General features: G+C 38.6%; 1 protein-coding gene across 1 annotated transcript; it reads left to right on the top strand.

Annotated features, from left to right (window-relative positions):
* Positions 1-2,631: 2,631 nt before the first annotated feature.
* LOC130994424 (uncharacterized) lies at positions 2,632-3,480 on the top strand. Its single transcript, XM_057919468.1, has one exon. The coding sequence runs from the start codon at positions 2,632-2,634 to the stop codon at positions 3,478-3,480; it is 849 nt and encodes a 282-aa protein (XP_057775451.1).
* Positions 3,481-22,324: the final 18,844 nt, after the last annotated feature.

The raw sequence follows: 22,324 nt of genomic DNA, 5'->3' as shown, positions 1-22,324 counted from the left end.
TATACAAGTTCTTTGAGTACCCTTTTTAAGCGAACTATGCCTTTTTCCTTTTTAAGGAATATTTCACGTGTATTCAAGCTCTTTGAGTATTCTTTTATGCGCCCCTTTCTAAACCCGCTTCGTAATTTCCCTTCCCCAGTCATGGTTTCCCGGCTTAATTATCCTTAATTAAGGCCGGTCGTGACACTGGTTGACCAGAGTAGAGCAGAGTGTAGTATACCAGAGCAGAGCATAACATAGCGGAGCAGAATGGAGTAGAGCACTTGTGCATTTTAAGTAAACACTTATATGCTTAAGTATGAAATGAGTCATGCATTGCATCATGATTTAATTAGTTATTTATAATTCCAATTACAAAATAAAGATGAGTAAGAATATTGTTGGTGTTCTTAACTCAAGAGAATTGTTTTCAATTATTTATTCATTAAATTTTGAAAACCCAGCTAAGTGAATCATAGAATGTTAAGCACTTTACCGTGACTTGAGTTTAGATTTAAGAGACATATTAAGAATAGATTTCTTGTAGGCCTTGAGCATCAGGAGGATTAGCACTGCTATTCCGATTAAGAGAAAAGTTAAACGACAGGCTTTGCCTAAACAAGTGGGCTTGTTTTCCAAATGTATGATTGAGCTAATGAGCTTAAATGTTCGTGAAATATAAACTGTTTATCCAATAAAATATTTTTGTGCACTCTACCATGTTTAAGGCTCGCCACAACGAATCAATTGAGGTTCTCTTATAGCCTAACACGTTATTTGAGAATTGTGTACACTTGTTAGCTGACTCGGTGGGTTGATCTCCATCGGGCACTAACCAGAGGCGTTATAAGGGTGCTCGACGGGATGTGTTCCGGAGCATAGTTATGATAGGCCTGTCTGGATTAATTTTCGAGGTTTATTTTACTTGGCTGGGTTACGCCCTTAGTTCAAGTCAGCGGGAGACAGAGATCCATCGGTGACTAAATGGTTCGGGATCACAGCGAGTAACAGAATGGAGTGTGCAAACGCGCGCAAAATAATTAAGTATTATATGAAATGTTTTTACATGCTTAGAAGTTATTTCACTTCAAAACCTTCTACGTCATGTCAGTATGATTAGATAAACTGTTCTTCAAATTATGAAATGTTTCAAAAGTTGCAGCCCACTAAGTACATTAGTACTTAGCCCAAAAATCTTCAAATGTTTTTCAGGTTAATGGCTGGTGCTGACGGGATGAGCTGAGGCTAGAGTTCAACTCCTTATTTTGACTTCCGCTGTAGAACTAGTCAGTATATGTCTTTTGTTTTCCTTAATTTAAGACCTTTATGTTGTGACTCTAAACATTATGTTTTGTTGAGTCGAGACTTTTAATTCGCAAGTATTTCATTCTATAAATGTTGGTTATCTGAAGCATGACACTAAACTTGTGATCCTGAAGTTATTATGCTTGATTGATTTGTATCACTTGAATACCTGTCTTTCTTCATCCAAAGGGGCTAAGCCCGATTGTTATCTCTTTTATTTGAATTTAACAAGGTTTTTCCCTTGTTCATTTTAAATGATGAGTCGTACCCCGGTTATAGTTATTGTTTCAAGAATTGGGGTATGACAGAGTAGTATCAGAGCATAAGTTTTCTTTCATGTTTCTGATAACCAAAAGCTTCTAATGTTGAGTCTAGATTAGTGCTTCTAGACTCCTAAGAAAGTTGTTGAACCTCAGCTCGCTGTCACACTGCCGCAAGAAAAGGTATGATTTAAAAGTTTCAAAGATATTTAAATGTTTGAGAGTTTTCAAGAAGTGCGCGCTTTCAGTAAATGATGCTATGTGAATTGCTTACCGCTTTCCATATGCTATAAGTTATGAATTGCTAATCGCTTTCATATTGTTATTTTAGGTCTCCGACCCATATAACCAACTAAGTATCGTGTTTGGGACAACCCAAGCCCTTAACGATAAGATAAGTAAGTATCGTGTTTGGGACAACCCGAGCCCTTAACGATAAGATAAGTAAGTATCGTGTTTGGGACAACCCGAGCTCTTAACGATAAGATAAGTAAGTATCGTGTTTGGGACTACCCGAACCCTTAACAATAGTGTCGTGTTTGGGACCACCCGAGCCCTTAACGATAGGATGAGTTAAAGTCGTGTTTAGGACTATCGAGCCTTTCACGAATTCCAGATGTATGGTCGAGTTAGATCCTTTGAATCTTTCCGGCAATAGAAAAGTTTCATGTGGCATTTAATGTCCACATGTTTCAGGTTTCAAAGAGAATGAACGAATGAGAAAGTTTATGTTATCGTTTTAGGTTCACTGCCTATACGATCAGAATGATGGGAACTCTTACATACTGTTTGAGTGCCACCCAAGAATGCCTTGGGAATGTTAGTCGTGATAGCTCCACTTGATCGATTTAAGTAAGGACTGGTAAGATAGAAACGTTTAACATAGATATGTTATAACGTAGAAGCAATGAGATGAGATTAAGATTCACTTGAGTATTCCACCAAGATAGATCAGTTTCCACATAAAGTTAACATTTCACATGGTTACACTATACAAGCGATATACCTTGTGTATATCTATGTATGTATGTATGCATGCATGCGGAATGAATCTCACTTTTGTGTTGATTTCATTCGTTAATCAAGAATGGAAGGCACTCCGAGAGGATGCGGTCGCGGATGCGGCAGGGGATTCATCCCTGAACATCCTATCCCTCAAGTAGCACCAGAGCGTACTGCTGAGGAAAAGTTTCGTAAGGAAAAGCCTCCAACGTTTGATGGTCTGGGCGGTCCCATGGACGCCGAGAAATGGGTTAGAACAGTAGAGCGAATCTTCAGCTACATCTGTTGCGACGATGAAGACAAAGTGACTTGCGCAACCTACCAACTGGTAGACGAAGCCGACTTCTGGTGGGAATCGGCGAGGCGCACAATGACTGAGGATCAGTGGGAAAATTTCACTTGGGAGGATTTTAAGAATGAGTTGTATGAGAAATACATATTGGGATGCTGTAGACAGAAGAAACAGAACGAGTTCTGGAACTTGAAGCAGAGGGTTGGGACAGTAACTGAGTATGACAGGGCTTTTAACCAGCTGTCAAGATATGCTCCACTCTTAGTGGATACTGATGAGAAACGCGCAGAGAAATTCAGGAATGGACTGCGCCACGAGATATCAATCTCCCTAGCAAGTCAGGGAGGTCTCACTTATGCACAAATTCTAAGCAGAGCTCTCACCATCGAGTCTTTACTACCAAAGGAGAAAGGAAAAGCTCCGGGACAGTTTGGATTCATACCACCTCAAGATGGTGGTAAAGGAAAAAGAAAGTGGAACGAGGGAACTGGAGGAAACCCAATCCACTGGAAAAGAGAAGGCGAGTTTTCATGGCATAAGAATGGGAGGAAGGGTGCCAGTGATTTCGACGATGAAAGCCACAAAGATAATGAGGAAGGGAGAGTGTCAGGCTTTCCTAGTCAGTTTGACATGAGAACATGAAGTAGAGAAAACGATCGAAGATGTCCCAGTGGTGCGAGTTATCAAAGATGTTTTTTCCAAAGAATTGTCTGGTTTGCCACCAGATCGACAACTAGAATTCACGATAGATCTAGAACCTGGAGCAGCGCTAGTATCCAAGATACCTTACAGAATGGCTCTGCCGGAGTTACAAGAATTTAAAATACAACTACAAGAATTGTTGGACCTAGGTTTCATACGACCTAGCGTATCACCGTGGGGAGCACCAGTCCTATTCGTTAGGAAGAAAGATATTTCACTAAGGATGTGTATCGACTATAGAGTTTTGAACAAGCTCACGATAAAGAATAGATATCCTTTTCCGATGATAGACGACCTGCTCGATCAGTTGAGATGAGCCGATTTTCCAAGATTGACCTAAGATCTGGTTACCACCAACTCAGGGTGAAAAGAGAAGACATCCCTAAAGACAGCGTTTCGAACGCGTTACGAACATTATGAGTTCATAGTGATGCCCTTCGATTTAACGAATGCCCCAGCCGTTTTCATGGATTTGATGAACAGAGTGTTCCATCAATTTCTCGATAGTTTGTCTAAGTGTTTATCGATGACATCCTCGTATACTCTAAGACCGAAGAACAACATGAAGAGCACTTACGCATCATACTCAAAACCCTGTGCAATGAGAGATGGTTTACCAAATTCAACAAGTGTGAATTTTGGTTGAAGGAAGTTATGTTTCTAAGTCACGTAGTATCGACTGAAGGAATCAAAGAAGACCCCGCCAAGGTCGAAGCAGTCAAGAAATGGAAGGCACCATCAAACATCAATGAGATCAGAAGTTTCCTCGGTCTGGCAGGTTACTACAGAAGGTTCATAGAAGGATTCTCGAAATTGGCTAGGCCAATGACTCAACTTTTGAGAAAAGGAACTAAATATGTTTGGTCTGAAGCTTGTGAGCAAAGTTTTAAGGAGCTCGAGACAAGACTAACTACTGCACCAGTGTTAGCAATACCAGAAGAGAATGAAGAATTCGTTTGAGAAAAGGGACTAAATATGTTTGGTCTAAAGCTTGTGAGCAAAGTTTTAAGGAGCTCGAGATAAGGCTAACTACTGCACTAGTGTTAGCAATACCAGAAGAGAATGAAGAATTCGTGGTATACACTGATGCCTCGAAAGTAGGATTGAGTTGCGTGTTGATGCAAGATCAAAAGGTGATAGCATACGCGTCTCGTCAATTGAAGCCCCATGAGCTGAACTACCCGACTCATGATTTAGAACTAGCTGCCGTCGTGCACGCGCTGAAGATTTGGAGATACTACCTCTATGGAGTTAAGTGTGAGATCTTTACAGATCATAAGAGTTTAAAGTACTTCTTCGAGCAAAAGGATTTGAACATGAGACAATGAAGATGGCTCGAATTAGTAAAAGATTACGATAACACCGTTAGTTACCATCCAGGAAAAGTGAACGTAGTAGCTAACGCCCAGAGTTGAAAGACGAAGGCTAAGCTAGGATATTTCATCACCCAGCAGAAGGAACTGATTCGTGACTTTGCCTCACTCAGTTTAGAGATTGTTCATCCTCCGAACACAGTATCGGGTTGTGTAGCTGCGCTGACAGCTAAACCTGATTTGAGAGAAAGAATTGTGCAAGCACAAAGAGAAGATTGGTTCTTGGAGAAGATGCGTCTTGCTGCAAGAACGAGTGAAACGAAAGGCTTCACTGAAGTAAAGAATAATGCACTTATGGTTGGTGAGAGATTGTGTGTGCCGCACAATGAAGAGTTAAAGAACGAGATTATGAGCGAGACTCATGATACTCCATACATTGCACATCCAGGCAGTACAAAGATGCACCGGGATTTAAAGAAAATTTTCCGGTGGAAAGAAATGAAAAGAGATGTAGCGTTGTTGTGGAGCGATGTTTCGCATGTCAACAAGTCAAACCCATTCCTGAGTGGAAGTGGGAGCACATCAACATAGACTTCGTAGTAAGCCTACCGAAGTCAGCACGTGGAAACACTGCTTTTTTGGGTCATAGTGGACCGATTATCAAAGTCAGCGCACTTTCTGCCAATTCAAATTACATTTGGATTGGAGAAACTTGTGAAGTTATATGTCAAAGAGATAATACGCCTTCACGGTGTACGTGTATCTATCACGACAGATCGTGACACCAGATTCACATCGCGTTTCTGGAAAAAGTTTACAAGAAGCAATGGGCACTCAGCTGAACTTCAGCACAGCGTACCACCCTCAGACTGACAGACAGTCAGAAAGAACGATTCAGATTCTAGAAGATATGTTGCGAACGATTGTCGCAGACAAAGGTGGAAGTTGGGAGGATTTGTTACCTCTCGTAGAATTTTCTTATAACCACAGTTATCAAGCAACAAATTGGAATGGTCCATATGAGGCCTTGTATGGCCGAAAATGTAGTTCACCACTTTACTAAGATGAAGTGGGTGAAAAAAGCCTGTTAGGTCCTGAACTGGTCCAACAGATGGTTGAGAAGGTCGGCCACATCAAGCAAAGAATCAAAGAAGCTCAAGATAGACAAAAGTCTTACCCCGATAAACGCCGATCGGAGTTAGAATTCAATGTTGGGGATCGAGTTTTTCTCAAAGTTTATCCCTCAAAGGGAGTTATACGTTTCGAAAAGAGGGGCAAGTTACGACCCCGTTATACAGGACCTTTTGAGATCCTAGATAAGTTAGGCCTTTGTAGCCTATAAGTTGGCTCTGCCACCAAACATTGTGGATGTATACAATACGTATTGCATCTCGCAATTAAGAAAGCATGTGATTAAGCAAGATAAAGTAGTCCTAGCCAGGACCTAAGTTATGAAGAGAAATCAGTCCAGATACTTGATCGCAAGGTTCAAGTTTTATGAGACAATAATATTGTTCTCGTCATGAAGTGGAACCATCACAGGATGGAAAAGGCCACAAAAGAGATGAATGAAACGAATGACCAGTATCATAAGCTAGAATACCAGAAATATAATTTCAGGGCCGAAATTTTTTTTAAGGAGGGAGTAATACCCCATTTCCTCGAGCTAAGTTTAGAATAATTTTGAACTTAGATTTAAGATGATTCACGCCGGATTGAGAAAAAGAATTTATTTTAATTCCAACAAAAATTAATTTACAAAAGCATTTGTAAATTTAGTTATTAAATTTATATGCATTGCATATTTATTTAATTAAGCATTCAAGCATTTATCCGAGCTATTTGTTTAGCAAAGCTTGACGAATATTACAGTCCTGATATTTTAATTCGGAGATATTTTTCCTGATATTTTCCACTCAATCGCCTCACTGTTTACTTCCACCGCAAGTTCACCCAAATCATTCTCTCTCAATTCACTCACTTCATCTCTCTCGTTTCCACTCGGACTGAGCTTCAAACGCAGCAACCATAGCTCTCGATTCACACAGCACCAAACCAGTTTCCCAACATCTGCCAAGTTCATCAAGCCAAGGTTTCATCTATGAACTCCATTACCCTTTTATTCATATCATGTTTAAATAGAATGATATTTCAAACAAGAATCACACGCATACATTGTATCTGAACTGTGCATACTCTGTTTATGTTTATGCTTGCATACATGATGTCTGTGTTAAAAGAATAAGAAGAAAGGTAGAGTCTTGAGTTGGATTTGTTCTGCGTTGGGTCTGAGGTGCCGAGTCGGAGGGGATTGTTGCTGTCGGCGGAGACCTAGTCGTCTGTCGCCGGAGTAAGAGAGAGTCAAAGGTAGAGTAAGGGCGGTGGTGGCTGAATTAGGGATCTAAGGCTCGGCGGAGGCGTGGCCTATGGGTCGCGTTTTCGTCAGATCTAGAGGAGATGAGAGTGAGGGTAGCAGCCGTGGCTTGCTGCGGTCACCGGAAACAAAGGGAGGTGACGGCGCTTCACCGTTGCCAAGGAGGTGATCGGCGTGAGGTATACTGGAGCTGAGAAAGGGGAGAGACGGCGGGTGTGCAGAGTAGGGAGATGAGAGCAGAGTAGCGAAGGGCAGAACAGAGCGAAATGGCAGAGCAGAGCGAAAGGGCAGAGCAGAGTGAAAGGGCAGAGCTAGATTTCATAACAGAGCTAGACTGTAGAGCAGAGCTGACTAGCAAAGCGGAAGAGCAGAGCTGACTAGCAGAGCTGAAGAGCAGAGTTGACTAACAGAGCTAAAGAGCAGAGCTGAAGAGGAAAGCTGACTAGCAGAGCTGGGGAACCCGAGCTGTAGAGCAGAGCTGGGATAGCAGAGCTGAGATGCCAGAGTGGTAGAGCAGAGCTGAGATACCAGAGTTGAGTAGAGCGTAGTATACCAGAGCAAAGCATAACGTAACAAAGCAGAACGGAGTAGAGCACTTGTGCATTTTAAGTAAACACTTATATGTTTAAGTATGAAATGAGTCATGCATTGCATCATGATTTAATTGGTTATTTATAATTCCATTCTGTCACACCCCAATTCTTGAATGAATAAATATAATCGAGGTGCAACTAATTCATAGAAATAAACAAGGAACAACCTTGTAAAAACCCGAAATAGGATAGAAAATCGGGCTATGCCCCTTTGGATCACAAGTTTTGTTTTCATGCTTCTGACAACCGACATTCATTGGCATAAATTTAGTAGTGAATAGCCTAAGCTCGGTCAAATATATCATTTGAAATTTAACATGAAGATCTTAAGTTGGGAAAACAAAAGACTGAAATGAGTAATTGCTACAGCGGAAGTCTAACATAGGAATTTAACTCTAGCCTCAGCTCCGTCCCGTCAGCACCTGCCAGCCAACCTGAAAACATTTGAAAGTATTTTTGGGCTAAGTACTAATGTACTTAGTGGGCATGCATTTTCTAAAACATTTTATATTTTAATAAAGACAGTTTATCCAATCATACTTGACATGACTTAGAAGGTTTTAAATTGAAATAACTTCTAAGCATGTTAAAACATTTTCTTTCATTTGTGCGCACATGTCACACTCCATTTCTGTTACTCTCTGTGATCCCGAACCTTTTAGCCACCGACGGATCCATTTCTCTCATTGCACTTGCCCTGAGGACGTAACTCAGACAAGTTGATTTGACCTCGGGACGCTACCCAGGCAGGCCTTACATGATACATGCTCTGGAACACATCCAGCCAAGCACCCTTATAACGCCTCTGGTTAGAGCCCGATGGAGATCAACCCACCGAGTCAACTAACAAGTGTACACAATTCTCAAACAACGTATTAGGTCATAAGAGAACCTCAATTGATTAACTGCGCGAGCCTTAAACAGAGCAGAGTGCACATAAACATTTTATTGGATAAACAGTTTTCATTACATTGAATAAATAATTTGCATTTCATTGAAACATTTAGAGCTTAATAACTCAATCATACTTTGTACATTTGGAAAGTAAGCCCACCTGGTTAGGCAAAGCCTGAAGATCATAATCACATATAAACCTGTCTTGGAAAAGCAGCGCTAATCCCCCTGGTTACAAAGCCTACAAGAAATTCTATTCTTAATAGGTCTCGTGAAGCTAATCTTAAATCATGGTGTAGTGCTTAATATTCTATGATTCACTTAGTCGGGTTTTTAAACTTTAATGAATAAATAATTGAAACTAAAATTCTTGAGATAAGAACACCAACAATATTCTTACTCGGCTTTCTTTTGAAAATTGGATTTAATGAAAACCAATTTAAATCATGAGTACTTTTATTTGCAAAAATGCATATGCAAATGCATGTCATGCTTAGCATATAATAAGTAATCACTTAAAATATGCACATAATAATAATATAATATTATTATGCAAATCATCTTTAAAATAATTAATCAAAGTAATTATAGTCAAATTAATTAAATTATGGACTATCCAAAATAATTAAATGTAGGGCTAGTTCTTAAAATTTCGCAGCCCAAGTAATTAAAATAAAGGCCCAAACTATTAAAATTTAAAAGAGTAACTCATTTTCTTTAAAAACAATACAGCCCAACTGGATAAAAGACATAGGCCCGGATTTAAATAAAAGGGCAGTCCAGACATAGTTAAAAAAAATGCAGCCCATACTTAAATAAAATCACTCAGCCCAAAGAATTAAACTAAATGGCCCATGGAATGAAGATGGGCTTGAGCCCCAAAAACCTAACCTAACCCTAATACATACAACATATACCACACACACAAAACACATAACACACGCACACACATACACACAACACTCATCTCTCTCGCCTCTCTCACGTCTCCCTGCCGCTTCGCGCCGGACGGCAGTGCTGCCGCCGGATGCTGGCGGTTCTGCCTCCCCCTCTCTTCTCCTCAACTTCTCTCCCTCTTCCCTCATCTCTCGCTCCCCATCGACCTCTCTCCTCGCCGCGCCAAGCCGCGGCCGCGCCCTCCTTTTCCGGCGACCCCCGCCGCCACCATCTCCTGCCCGGCGTCACCCTCACCTTCCTTCTCTCTCCTGGCCGATAGCAGCACCACCATCGCCGCCCCTGCGTCGACAGCGGCGCTGCCCAGGCACCTTCTCCCTTCGTCCATGCCTCCCACCTCTCATCTCCTTCTCATCGACAACAGTCACGGCAATAGCAGCAGCTGATCGGCCCGCCACCTCCCTTTCCAGATCCGGCGCAACCACTGCCCTGCCTCTCTTTCTCCTTTGGCCGACAGCAGCAGTCGTGGTGCTTCCGCCGCCGCGTCGCCACCGGAAAGAGGTAAGTTTCTCCCCCTTTTCTCTCTGTCCTCCCCTTTCTCTCTCTTTTTTTTATTTGAAAACTAAAATCCTAAACTCTCTCATCTCCTCTCTTGTTTTCTGGCAGAACAGGGACTGAGCGCCGCCTGCCGCCGCACCGTCGCCGGCCGTGAGCAGCCGCCGGCTGTCTCACTCCCTCCCCTGACTCGGACACACAAGGACAGGAGACTCATCCCCCCCCCCAAATTCCAGTTACACGCACAAAAGCAAAATTAGGGTTTTATTAATCTGTTCTTTCAATCATTCATTTCTTTTTATTAAAACTGATTGTACATGTAATAGATTAGAGAATATAGTAAAATGTGTGCGAGTGTATTATTCTGTTGATGGTTCTCTGATGGTGATAAGTAGGGATGTCAATCGGGCCAGCCATCGGGTTTTCGGGCTGGCCCTATCGGGTTCCGGGTTAATCGGGTGCGGGCTAATCGGGTTGGAGGTTTTTTCGGGTTGTAAATCTCCAACCCTAATCCTAAACGTTCGGGTTTCGGGCTAGCCCATCGGGTTGGAGGTTTTAAAGGTGTAAAAATAAAATTATCATTTGTATTACATTATTCTTAATGATCTAATGTATAATGTATAAAATATACATAAATATTAAATATATAAATTATATAGCCAAGCATGAAATGCAAAAATATAAAATATTCAAGATTACGACATATAAAATAAGTTAATAATAATAAAATGTTCAACTTGTTTTTTTGAAGGAAAAATGTTCAACTTGTTAAAAAAATAAAAATACCACTCTCCATATCAACACTTGGAGATGAGTCCTCCATCTTTAACACCTACAACAATAAGCAAACAATTCCAATGTAATTATTAATTTTAAGTATGTAGTTCATCTTTTGAATTGGAAGGAAGATAAATAAATTAATTTGGTATCAGAATATATGAGTGCAGTAACAGCCATCTGAGCATTACAACTTTGACTTAAAGTTGGAATTAAATCCCATGTAACATAAAGTTGAATGCATTAAATCATAGTCAAGTCTGATAAGAAATTTATAGCTCAAGCCAAACACTATCAGCATCATGCCATACATTATCAACATCATCCCTTCCAAATTTATAGCTCGAACCATAAGAAATTCCATGCCATACATAATCACCATCATCCTTCCAAATCAAGTCGGATTATTCCATCCAATAAAGAAGAAAAGAAAAGACAAAATAAACTGAGATTCAGTTTATAGCTCGAGCTGATAAGAAATCAAAATCTCCCATCTAAATAAACAAATAAGAATTTCAACCTAAACAATTAAACATACAGCTGCTGCATTTGCAGCAAAAAATTTATAGCTCGAGCTGATAAGAATGTGCCCATTAAAACAGAAAAGTATTTCAACATAAACAATTAAACATACATACCAGATGATAGCTGAGGCGGCTTTCGGCAGAGGCAGGGGCGGGGCGGGGCCGGAGGCCGGAGGTGGTGGCGGCTGAGGCGGCGACTCGAGCTGGTAGTTCCAGGCGGCCGCTGATGCGAGTGGAGGTGTCGTGTCGTGGTGGTGCGGTGCCAGCGTGCAGCAGTGGTTGACCTGGTGGTTCCGGGTCAGTGGCAAACGGCGACTGCAGCGGACGGCATGGATGGCCGGAGTGGTGGCGGACGGCGTGGCGAGTTAAATTGAAATTGGGAAAAGAAAGGAGGAACCGAGGAAGAATGGCAGAATGGAGGAGGCGCGCATAACTCAAAGCAAAACCCTAAAATTTTATTTCAAATTCCTATTATTTTTTATTTTTTTTTTTTAAATTTAGCAGCCCGACGGGCTGGCCCGACAACCCGCCGGGTTGGCCCGCTTCAACCCGCCAGCCCGAACGGGCTGGCCCGATAAGCCCGATTCGTTATCGGGTTAGAATTTTTCAGCCCTAACCCTCTATTTTTGTCGGGTTATTCGGGCCGGCCCACGGGTTTCGGGCTGCTTTGACATCCCTAGTGATAAGCTGATGCAATTGAAACAATAATAGTCTAAAAGAAGTGGTAATGGATGCGTGTGTTCGCTGTTTTCATTTGAATCATAGTTTAACAAATGAATGTATGGAGAAAGTAGGAGGTAACCTTGATAATTTTCTGAACTCACAAAGTTGGATCTGCGAATCAATAATTTAACAATGAATTTGGATCTGAATCTGCTTGATTGCTGGAAGTTGGAAACATAAACATAGTTAAAATGGAGGGTTGTATCCCCAAGGAAGAAGAATAGAATTGATTGGAACACTTACCTCTGCACTTTAAACTTTGTTGGGTGTGTTGAAAAGAGAAGGAAAGAGCGGATGAAATAATAGAAGGAAACTTGGCTTTTGAAACTTGGCTTTTGTCTAATTGAAATGGCAGAGGATTAATGATAAGATTTGCTAAGATTATGAGGATTTGATTGTCTGCATAAAGGAGAGTTGGTGGTGTAAGTTGGTAGTGAAGTGGAAGAGTAGGTGTAGTGGTGGGGGAAAAAGAAAAAAAAATGTAATGGTGGGGAGGTAGGAGTAGTGGTTAAGATTGAATCAAATTTAAATAGAGCTCTTGACTCTAATCAATTAAAAGATTCTTTATGAAATCCTTGCAGTAAAATCATTGAAGTAAAACACTTTATAAAACTTAATATCCCATTTAAAGTGAATTTCATGACTTCATGCCCACTAAAAAAAAATCCATGTGGCTCATATAAATAAAATCTTATGAAATGCATATGAATTTAAATAACTCAATGAAATTAAATAACTCAAATTTTCAAAACTTTTGAAAATCATTTTTGTTGGAATTAAAATAAATTCATTTTCTTTATATCCGGCGTGAATCATCCTGACTTCTAAGTTCAAAATTACTCTAAATTTAGCTAGGAAAAAGCGGGGTGTTACATCTTCCAAATGTATGATTGAGCTAATGAGCTTAAATGTTCGTGAAATATAAACTGTTTATCCAATAAAATATTTTTGTTCACTCTACCATGTTTAAGGCTCGCCACAACGAATCAATTGAGGTTCTCTTATAGCCTAACACGTTATTTGAGAATTGTGTACACTTGTTAGCTGACTCGGTGGGTTGATCTCCATCGGGCACTAACCAGAGGCGTTATAAGGGTGCTCGACGGGATGTGTTCCGGAGCATAGTTATGATAAGCCTGTCTGGATTAATTTCCGAGGTTTATTTTACTTGGCTGGGTTACGCCCTCAGTTCAAGTCAGCGGGAGACAGAGATCCGTCGATGACTAAATGGTCCGGGATCACAGCGAGTAACAGAATGGAGTGTGCAAACGCGCGCAAAATAATTAAGTATTATATGAAATGTTTTAACATGCTTAGAAGTCATTTCACTTCAAAACCTTCTAATTCATGTCAGTATGAATGGATAAACCGTTCTTCAGATTATGAAATGTTTCTAAAGTTGCAGTCCACTAAGTACATTAGTATTTAGCCCAAAAATCTTCAAATGTTTTTCAGGTTAATGGCTGGTGCTGACGGGATGAGCTGAGGCTAGAGTTCAACTCCTTATTTTGACTTCCGCTGTATAACTAGCCAGTATATGTCTTTTGTTTTCCTTAACTTAAGACCTTTATGTTGTGACTCTAAACAATATCTTTTGTTGTAATTCGCAAGTATATTTCATTCTATAAATGTTGGTTATCTGAAGCATGACACTAAACTTGTGATCCTGAAGTTATTATGCTTGTTGATTGATTTGTATCACTTGAATACCTGTCTATCTTCATCCAAATGGGCTAAGCCCGACTGTTATCCCTTTTATTCGGATTTAACAAGGTTTTTCCCTTGTTCATTTTAAATGATGAGTCGTACACCGGTTATAGTTATTGTTTCAAGAATTGGGGTGTGACAGATACTTATGGTTTATAAATTGTTTTTTGCAAGTAATTAACCATGTTACTTAAGATATATTGTGGGTAAATTTAATTTTATCTAAGTTTCAATTTCGATAACTTATAATTTGTCAACAAATTAACTAGAAAAGATTCAAAAGCTTATTCCGACCTGTAAAACAAATTATTCTTGCATTCCAATATCTCAAAATGAGCACCTTGAAGTAGTATGTCACAGTGGTACCATTCTTGAGACTAACATGAGAAGGAAAAAGATAACAGCAAGTAGAAGGATATAGAATCTAGCCTTCTACGACATAGACAGACGTACACAAACGACAGAAAGAAACTTGCACACCACACTACATGAGAATTATTGAAAGCCATGTATATACACCCCTTGGTCCTTGGATCATCTTTACATGGTATCGATGTGGATATACATGCATGCGTGCTTGTTTAGGCTGCAGTAATAGAAGCCTTGGTGCAGAAAGCAGAACATGCCTGCTTACATTTTTCAACTGCTGCTCACAACTTCATTTGCAACTAGCCAATCAGTGGGACATGTTTCCCCATCAACAGCTTTGCATTCACCCACACTTTCACAAACTATAATGGGCAGGTCTACCCTACAGGCCTCATATTCAAAGAGGGCAGAGACGTTTGGGCAACAAACCCTTTGTGCCTCAACTTGAAATTGTCCGAATACAAGGCTCACCAAAAGAGCACTCATAATAAGACTTTTAGCTTCCATGGATTTCATCTTCTCTCTCTTGATTACAAAATATACAGAATTAATTTGTATTGATGGATGAAATGCTGCTGATGAAACTCCAGCTTAAATACTAGGTGTTCTCTCTTTCACCTATTAATTAAATACCTTATCTAATCAAATGCGTGCAAAAATGGATCTTCTGCCATTCAAACTTCACCTACCACCTTATCTAAATAAACCTCACACACACACACACACACACACACACACACACACACACACATATATATATATATATATATATATATATATATATAGGGTTGCGATCTATGAAGAATTAACTATATTTCGTTCTGAATAAGTCAATAAATTTACCGAATAAATCACGCGACCGCACGAATAGTTATTTTACTGAATAAACATGTACAATTTTCGTTCATGCGCTCGCGTGATTTATTCAGTAAATGTATTGAGTTATTCAGCCTTCGTTGTTTCCTTCTACATTTAGCATTCTTCATTGATCCCTTCCCTATATATATATATATATGCTTTGCACGTTTCCAAAAACAAATCATATCACATGTTTATGTGATTGGAACATGCATGCCAGCTACACTATATATAGAATATATCAATTCAGTTCTATTAATTATATTCAATGTTACATAAATGGATCGAGTATCTAACTTAATTTGCCCCACCAAAAATTGTGAAAAGTAGGGCCAAAAGTTAAAAGGTTTTTTTTGTATTGTTGCAGAGCCTCCCTCTGGCTGGGTGCTTATCTGTCTTTCACTTACACTCAAATTATTATTATTATTATTTTCATTAAATCAATGTGATGAGACAAAGAGATATTTGCTGTAAAAAAGAACCACCTCGATTCTCATATATACAAAATCGACATTGGACAATCTCTTTGAGAGGTAAATAGTCTTTGTCCCACTTCGGTTAATTTGAGAAGAAAGAGAGCTTTGAAAATTATCTATAAAAAATGGGGGTGAATTAGATTTGAATTTTTAACGGGTCGTTTACTTTATAAAATAAAAATAATTTTGAAAGAATGAAATTCAATTTTTTTTGGAGTTGTTTGTTTTTAAAGGTATCATCTATATAAATAATGAGTAATTTTGAAGAGTTCAAACTTTTTTAGAATTATACAGTGATCTAATTCTGGAAAATATAAATTCATTTTTTGGGGTTTTTTTTTTTTAAAAAAAAATGTTACACTTAAAGAAAAAAAAACACTCACACTCACACTCTAGTCTTCTAGGTGACTGGAACCCCCGACGTCTTTGTTGGAGGAGAAGCGTCTTACTAACAGACTGCGCCTCATTTTTTGGGGGTTTATTTGTTCATTTTCAACTTTACCATCTTTATAATTATGAAGATTTTTCTAATGCAAGCTTGTAGGCTCTTGAATTTTTGAGAAAGGTTTTTGAATGAATATTTTACAATATATATATAGGGAGGGGCTACGGTAAAAACAACTCTTAAAATAAAAACTACGAACCAGCAAAAATGTATGAATTTTATTTAGAAACGTATGAATTCACGGTATCACGGTATAAGGGCTGAAAATGGTTCCTATTTTATATTTTAATAGATGTTTTTATTTTAGTCAACCCCTATATATGTATATACTTGCGCCAGAAAGGGCTACCGTGAGAGCACCTCTTAAAATAAGAAATAAGAACTAGGAAAAATGTATGAATTTTATATAGAACACGTATGGATTTGTTGTATAAAGGTATGAATTGCGAAAATTAAATTTTTGCTACCTTTGGGATTTGAACTCATGACCATGAAGTCATCTAACAAGATGATGAATCAACCGTAGATCTTGACGATCTAAGGGCTGAAAATGATTCTTATTTTATATCTTAAGAAGTGCACTTATTTTAGCTGTCCCCTACATGCGCATGTGTATGGTATATATAAACATAGCTAATATGCACCTCGAAGTCTAAATCTGTTCGTGCATAGTTAGCCACAAGCAGCTGATTTGACGTAGGATCGTCGGTGATAGACAGATCTAGACTTCGAGGTGCAGTTTGGTATCTTGCAGATTCTTTTTTTTTTTTTTTGACTTTAGGATGTCTGTTTCGGAATATATGAATAATCTTGATGTGGTAGAGGTATCAAATTTTCATGTGTGCATGTGTGAAATGTCCAATGCAACATGATTTTCAATTTTTTGTCTGTATAATTTGTTGTTCACACAGTTTATTTATGAACACAGTAAGTGATATAATCTGCACTTAGCATAAAAATGTTGTTTCGTATTTATTAGAATTGTTTATTGTTTTTTTTATTATTAACTTTTTAAATCTCAAGTTGACCAACCTATAAATATTGTCGTGAAAGTTGTGCTTGCGTGTACTTGAGTTTGGAAAAAAATTAATAATACAAAAAACTTGACTTAGTTACTAGTGAGATACTAATTTAGAAATGAGTGTTTCACGTGAAAAGATTATTAAACTTTGGATTGTTAAACTTTCCACATCGCATGATAAATTTATTTTTCCATGTCAAACACATTTGAAGATATTTATTTTTCCGATCTCATGCGGATTTCATCATCTTGGCACCAAGGGTCATCATACTTCGCATGTCTTTTCACTTTGCTATCTAAATTAATTACTTTTGCAACTTATTTACAAAACTATTTAATTTATATGTCAGATTTTAGGATGATTATATGAATACATGTTTAATTTATGTGTTAATTAATAATTAATTTGCAATTTATTTTACTTAATTTATATGTTAGATTTTAGGATTATTAATATTTTAGAATTAAGAACATGATTATTGAATATTAGATTGGATTGATTAGGCTATATTAGTTGAATTATGTAGTAACCCGCCCTCTTAATTATATTTAAGATTAGTAATGCGATAATTAATTATTGCATCTTTCAGTGATGAAACCTAATGTTGATCTATGATTGTTTTCGACTTATGATTTTGAGTTATATAATACTTGAAGAAGAGTTATTATTTTATTTCGCGTGAGAAACCACGATAAGGATTATTGAGCAGTCAATAATTTTTATTCCAAGTTCATAACTGACTTAGCAAAGTCATGTTATTTAGTAGAAATATTATTTATATTATTAGTTGTTATTATTTTTGTACTTGTTTAAGTCGTGAATTTATTCCGGCTTGTGAGGAGAATTAAATATTCGGATTTAATTTAGATATTAGATGAGCAAACGAATTTAAATCTACTGATTTAATTTAGAATTATTTTTACAGTCTATCGATATTAATATCGAGCAGATACACCATCACACGTTACATATTACAGTTATAAAAATTCTTTCCTATACTCCTATTACACACCGGCTGCATCATCAAAGGTGAATGAATAAAAGAAAGAAGAAAAGAAATAGGAGAAAGAAAGGAAATAGGGAGGAAATAGGAGAAGAAAGAAAAGAGAGAGGAGGCGTGCGTGTGTGAAGCAGCAACAGCTCTGCCACAGCCGCCCAACTCCACCAATCCCCTTCTCCCTACACCCTACCCCTATTCCTTAGCAGTTGCCAGCCGCCCACCCCTCCAATCCCCTTCACTCTACCTCTACACCTATTTCTTAGCACACTCAAGTGCACCAACAACCCTTGTCTTTTTAGCCTCAACTTCAGCCAACAAACTCCCTCATTCACTCACAGATGCTGCTCGACAACTTTCAAAGGGAGTAAAGTGAATTTTCAGCTGCCAACTTGAGCAAGGTAGGCTTTATGAATAAGACCGGCTGCCTATTCGGTTGAGCCAAGACGACGACGATGACGGCGGCAGCTCTTGCTGCCTCGGCAGAAATCGGGTGACAGCAGCAGCAGTAGTGTCGCGAATAGAGCAACGACGCTGAATCGCTGGCCTTCCACAGACGGTGGAGATGACGGCAGAACCATGGTGGCGGAGGTGCAACGGAATCAGGGCTCGACTCCCTGCCTACTTTGACATCTGAATCGGGACCGGAGCGACTCAGTGGAAGAGGCGAGACGACGCCGGCTTCGCCGATTGACGGCCAGGGAACCATGGCGGGGGCGATAGTTATAGGCCGAGATTAGGGCTCAGATCTTGGGGCGACCTCCCCTGATTTTGAGAGACGACAACAGAGGCAATTTCGGACGCAACGGTGCGACGGGAGAGACCGAAATACGGCAGCGTCGCCGGCGATTTCAGGCGAGAAAAGGGGCTGACAGGTCGCGTCCTATTTTAGAGAATTAGGGCTCGATGACGCTGTTGGCTGATATGGTGAACTAAGGAGGAAGTGAGACGAGGGCGGAAGGTTCGTCTGACCGTCGACCTCGTCGGATTCCGAAGCCGCGCCGGTGAACCCTTCCGTGAAGAGGAACCGTAACTGATCATTGAGAAAGAGGGGCCGGCTATTTTTCGGAGATAAGGAGAGAGAGGCAGGTGCGGCCACGCCGGACCTAGGCTCGGCGGCAGCCGACGCCGGTCGGAGCAGAGACGGCGACTGAGACCCTGACTGATTTTGAGGGAGAGCTCGACTGATTCTGAGAGAAGAAGGAGGTCTCGACTGATTGTTGAGATAGAGAAGAGGGCCGACTGTTTTCGAGAGAGAGAGAGAGAGATTCGAATGGGCCGATTAATTTGAGAAGAAATGGGCCTTGCTTTATTATTAATTTGGGCCATGTTCTATTTTATTTCAGTTGGGCCTTGTGTTATTTATTCAGATGGGCCTCTATTACATTACTTCTTTGGGCCGAGTTTATTTAGATTAAAGCCCAACTGCATTTTTTAATTGGGCTGTTGTATTATCTGAGCTGGGCCTTGATTGATTTATTTATTTGAGCCCAACTAATCAATTATTTATTCATTGGGCCAAGATTTATTTAATTACTTAAGCCAATGAATTATTTCAATTGGGCCTTTCATATTAATTATTCAAGCCCACTTCTACTTAATTAATTATTAGGCGGCCTTATGTCGAGCCTTTTAATTATTTAAACTTACAACAGTACTTTCTCCCATTTATTAAGCCCGATTGAGTTTTACGAGGATAAAAGCGAGTAAGTCGAAGTATTTATTTATTATTTTCTATCGACTACGAGGAGCGGGGTTTATTTAATCGGCGGATTAGAACACCCTGAAGAGAACGGATTAATTTTAGTTAATTATCCGGCTTCATGAGACGAGACTTAGCTTTTGTTTAAATCTGATAGCCTGGATTAACAATAGAAATTCCCTGATTATTATCTCAGAATAATAATTCATGCATAAGAGGATCATGCATCGTTAATTTCGTATTCTCATTATTTGAGGATTTTGCTCGAGCAGTATCTTATTTATATTCTCGTAATAAAGGTCAAGCGCGAGATTATTAATCAATCAAGGAGCTACTGTACCACAAAAAGTTTCTATCAGGTGGGCATTACTTTCATATATATCAAATGAGTTTAAATGTTACGTTCAAGCAAGTTATTTCATGACAAAATCTTTGAATTGAAGTTATTTCAAGTATTGTCTTGCCATAAAATGTTTTCAATTTCAGTATGATATCTATCTGATGTGGCTTTGCCAGTTATGTAATCGAATTCGGGTCCTGAGCAGTTGATAGCTATCCTGCCAGGGCTAGTGTACACCAGTGACCGTGAGTCATCTAGCGGGTTGGCCGGTCAAGTGACCGTGAGAGGTGGCCACCTCTCCGGCACACAGCTTCAGATATGATAGATTATAAGAGAACTTAGACTGATCAGTTGAACTTTAAGAATCACAAAAGAATTTAGTAAGCTTGGGCCTTTTTAGCGAAAAACCCCCTTGCTGTACTGTTTATGATGGCATGACAATTTACAACTTTACGAAGCATGTTATATTTCATTATAGGCTTATGTGCCCACTGAGTACCTTTGTACTCAGCCCTGCATGTATTTATAAATGTGCAGGTTGAGCAGTAGCCGATGGTGATGAAGTGACGAGCAGGATCTTCTTTTGTCTCGATGTTATATGTTTTGAAAAACTCTTGGGTACATATCTTCATACATGCAATCAGAAACCTTATTACTTCCGCTGCGTACTCAAAGAAGTCTTATGTTATTTTGGCTAAGTCGGAGATATCCGAACTTACTAGTTCAATCGAATCATTGCAACTAAACCTTCGTTATATATATATTAGATGTTTCCTTCGTTATTAATGAAAAGTACGATCCTTCTCTATTTATTCACTCCCATTTTCTACTCCCGCTTCTTATCTCCCTCCCTTAGTCATGGTTTCCCGGTTTAATTATCCTTAATTAAGTCCGGTCGTGACAAATTAGGTGTATTAGGTTACATGATTTAGATAATTAGATTGAACGTTGATTCACACAAGTTATGGCATTTTAGATTAGATTATTTAGATTGATTAGGCTATATTAGTTGAATTGTGTTAAGTTACATGATTTAGATTAAATTATGTTTAAACTTATTGTAATTCAAATTATCATTTATGTTAATTGTGTTGTCGATGGGGAGAGGTGAATAGCATGTTTAATTGAATTTGTATAAGCATGATTATTTGTGTTGAGCATGATTTAATTTTAATATTAACATGCTTGTGTCCCCACGTCGCTATGATGGTCTCTTCACAAGTTGGTAAGTTGCAGCAAAGTAACTAATATGCCTGAAATTACATATACTTCCCCGTCCCATTCAGTTTGGCTAGTATTCCTTTCTGGGTGTCTCACTCAACTTGGCTAATTTCTTTTCTTAACAAAGATTACTTTATTATCCATAATAAAATATTCAATTTATAAATTTATATAAATTGACGTTAAGAAAAATTTGGAAAAGGAAAAATACTTAGATCGATAATTGTTGGGGAATAAATCCATATATCTAAATTCTTGAAAAATACCATATGCAACTTTATATGCATTAATCATGTGAATCTTTCAATCCACAATAATTTTGTATAGACAAAACAAATTTTTAGTCCCTATTCTAAAAAATAGTACAAAGTTCCCTTCAAACAAACTTAGAACACTTATACTCTATCCGTCCATAAAAATAAATAAATAAATAAATAACAATTCTATAAAAATTAGTCTATTTTTTTTTTTTTTTTTGAAAACTTCACAATATAATTAGTTATCATTATTAATACTAAGTGTGACTCTCTCCACTTACAATACACTAAGAGGGCATTTACTTTTCATGATTAATAAAATGCATGATTGACTATTTTTTATCCTCAAGAATAGGATTTCTCCAATCTCGCCTTTTCAATTAGATATGAATCAAGCAAAACTAGCTCAAATGATAGAAATAATCAAGGGTTTTGAGTATCCCAATTCGTATTTTCTGTTCTGGCCCATATTTGGTTATATGATTAAATTGTTACTATATTTTTTTTTATATATTTAAATATGTTGGGAACTTAGTAAAATATCCTAGCCCTAGTTTTGATGATACCAAAATCGTTAAGTTTTCTTTGTAATAGACTAGAACTTTTCAAACTCAAGTGTTGGAATTCTCCTACTACTTTAGTTAGTGTTCTGAAGGCTGAAGACCGGAGGACTCAAATGATGTCGCGATTTAAGGCAGAGTCAAATACTGATATTTGACTAAACGAGTTTCTCAACTAAAGGA

Source organism: Salvia miltiorrhiza, chromosome 7 (assembly GCF_028751815.1).
Source record: "Salvia miltiorrhiza cultivar Shanhuang (shh) chromosome 7, IMPLAD_Smil_shh, whole genome shotgun sequence".
NCBI classification, from domain to species: domain Eukaryota; kingdom Viridiplantae; phylum Streptophyta; class Magnoliopsida; order Lamiales; family Lamiaceae; genus Salvia; species Salvia miltiorrhiza.
Note: the sequence above shows the minus strand (reverse complement) of the source record. Positions and strands in the feature narration are given on the sequence as shown.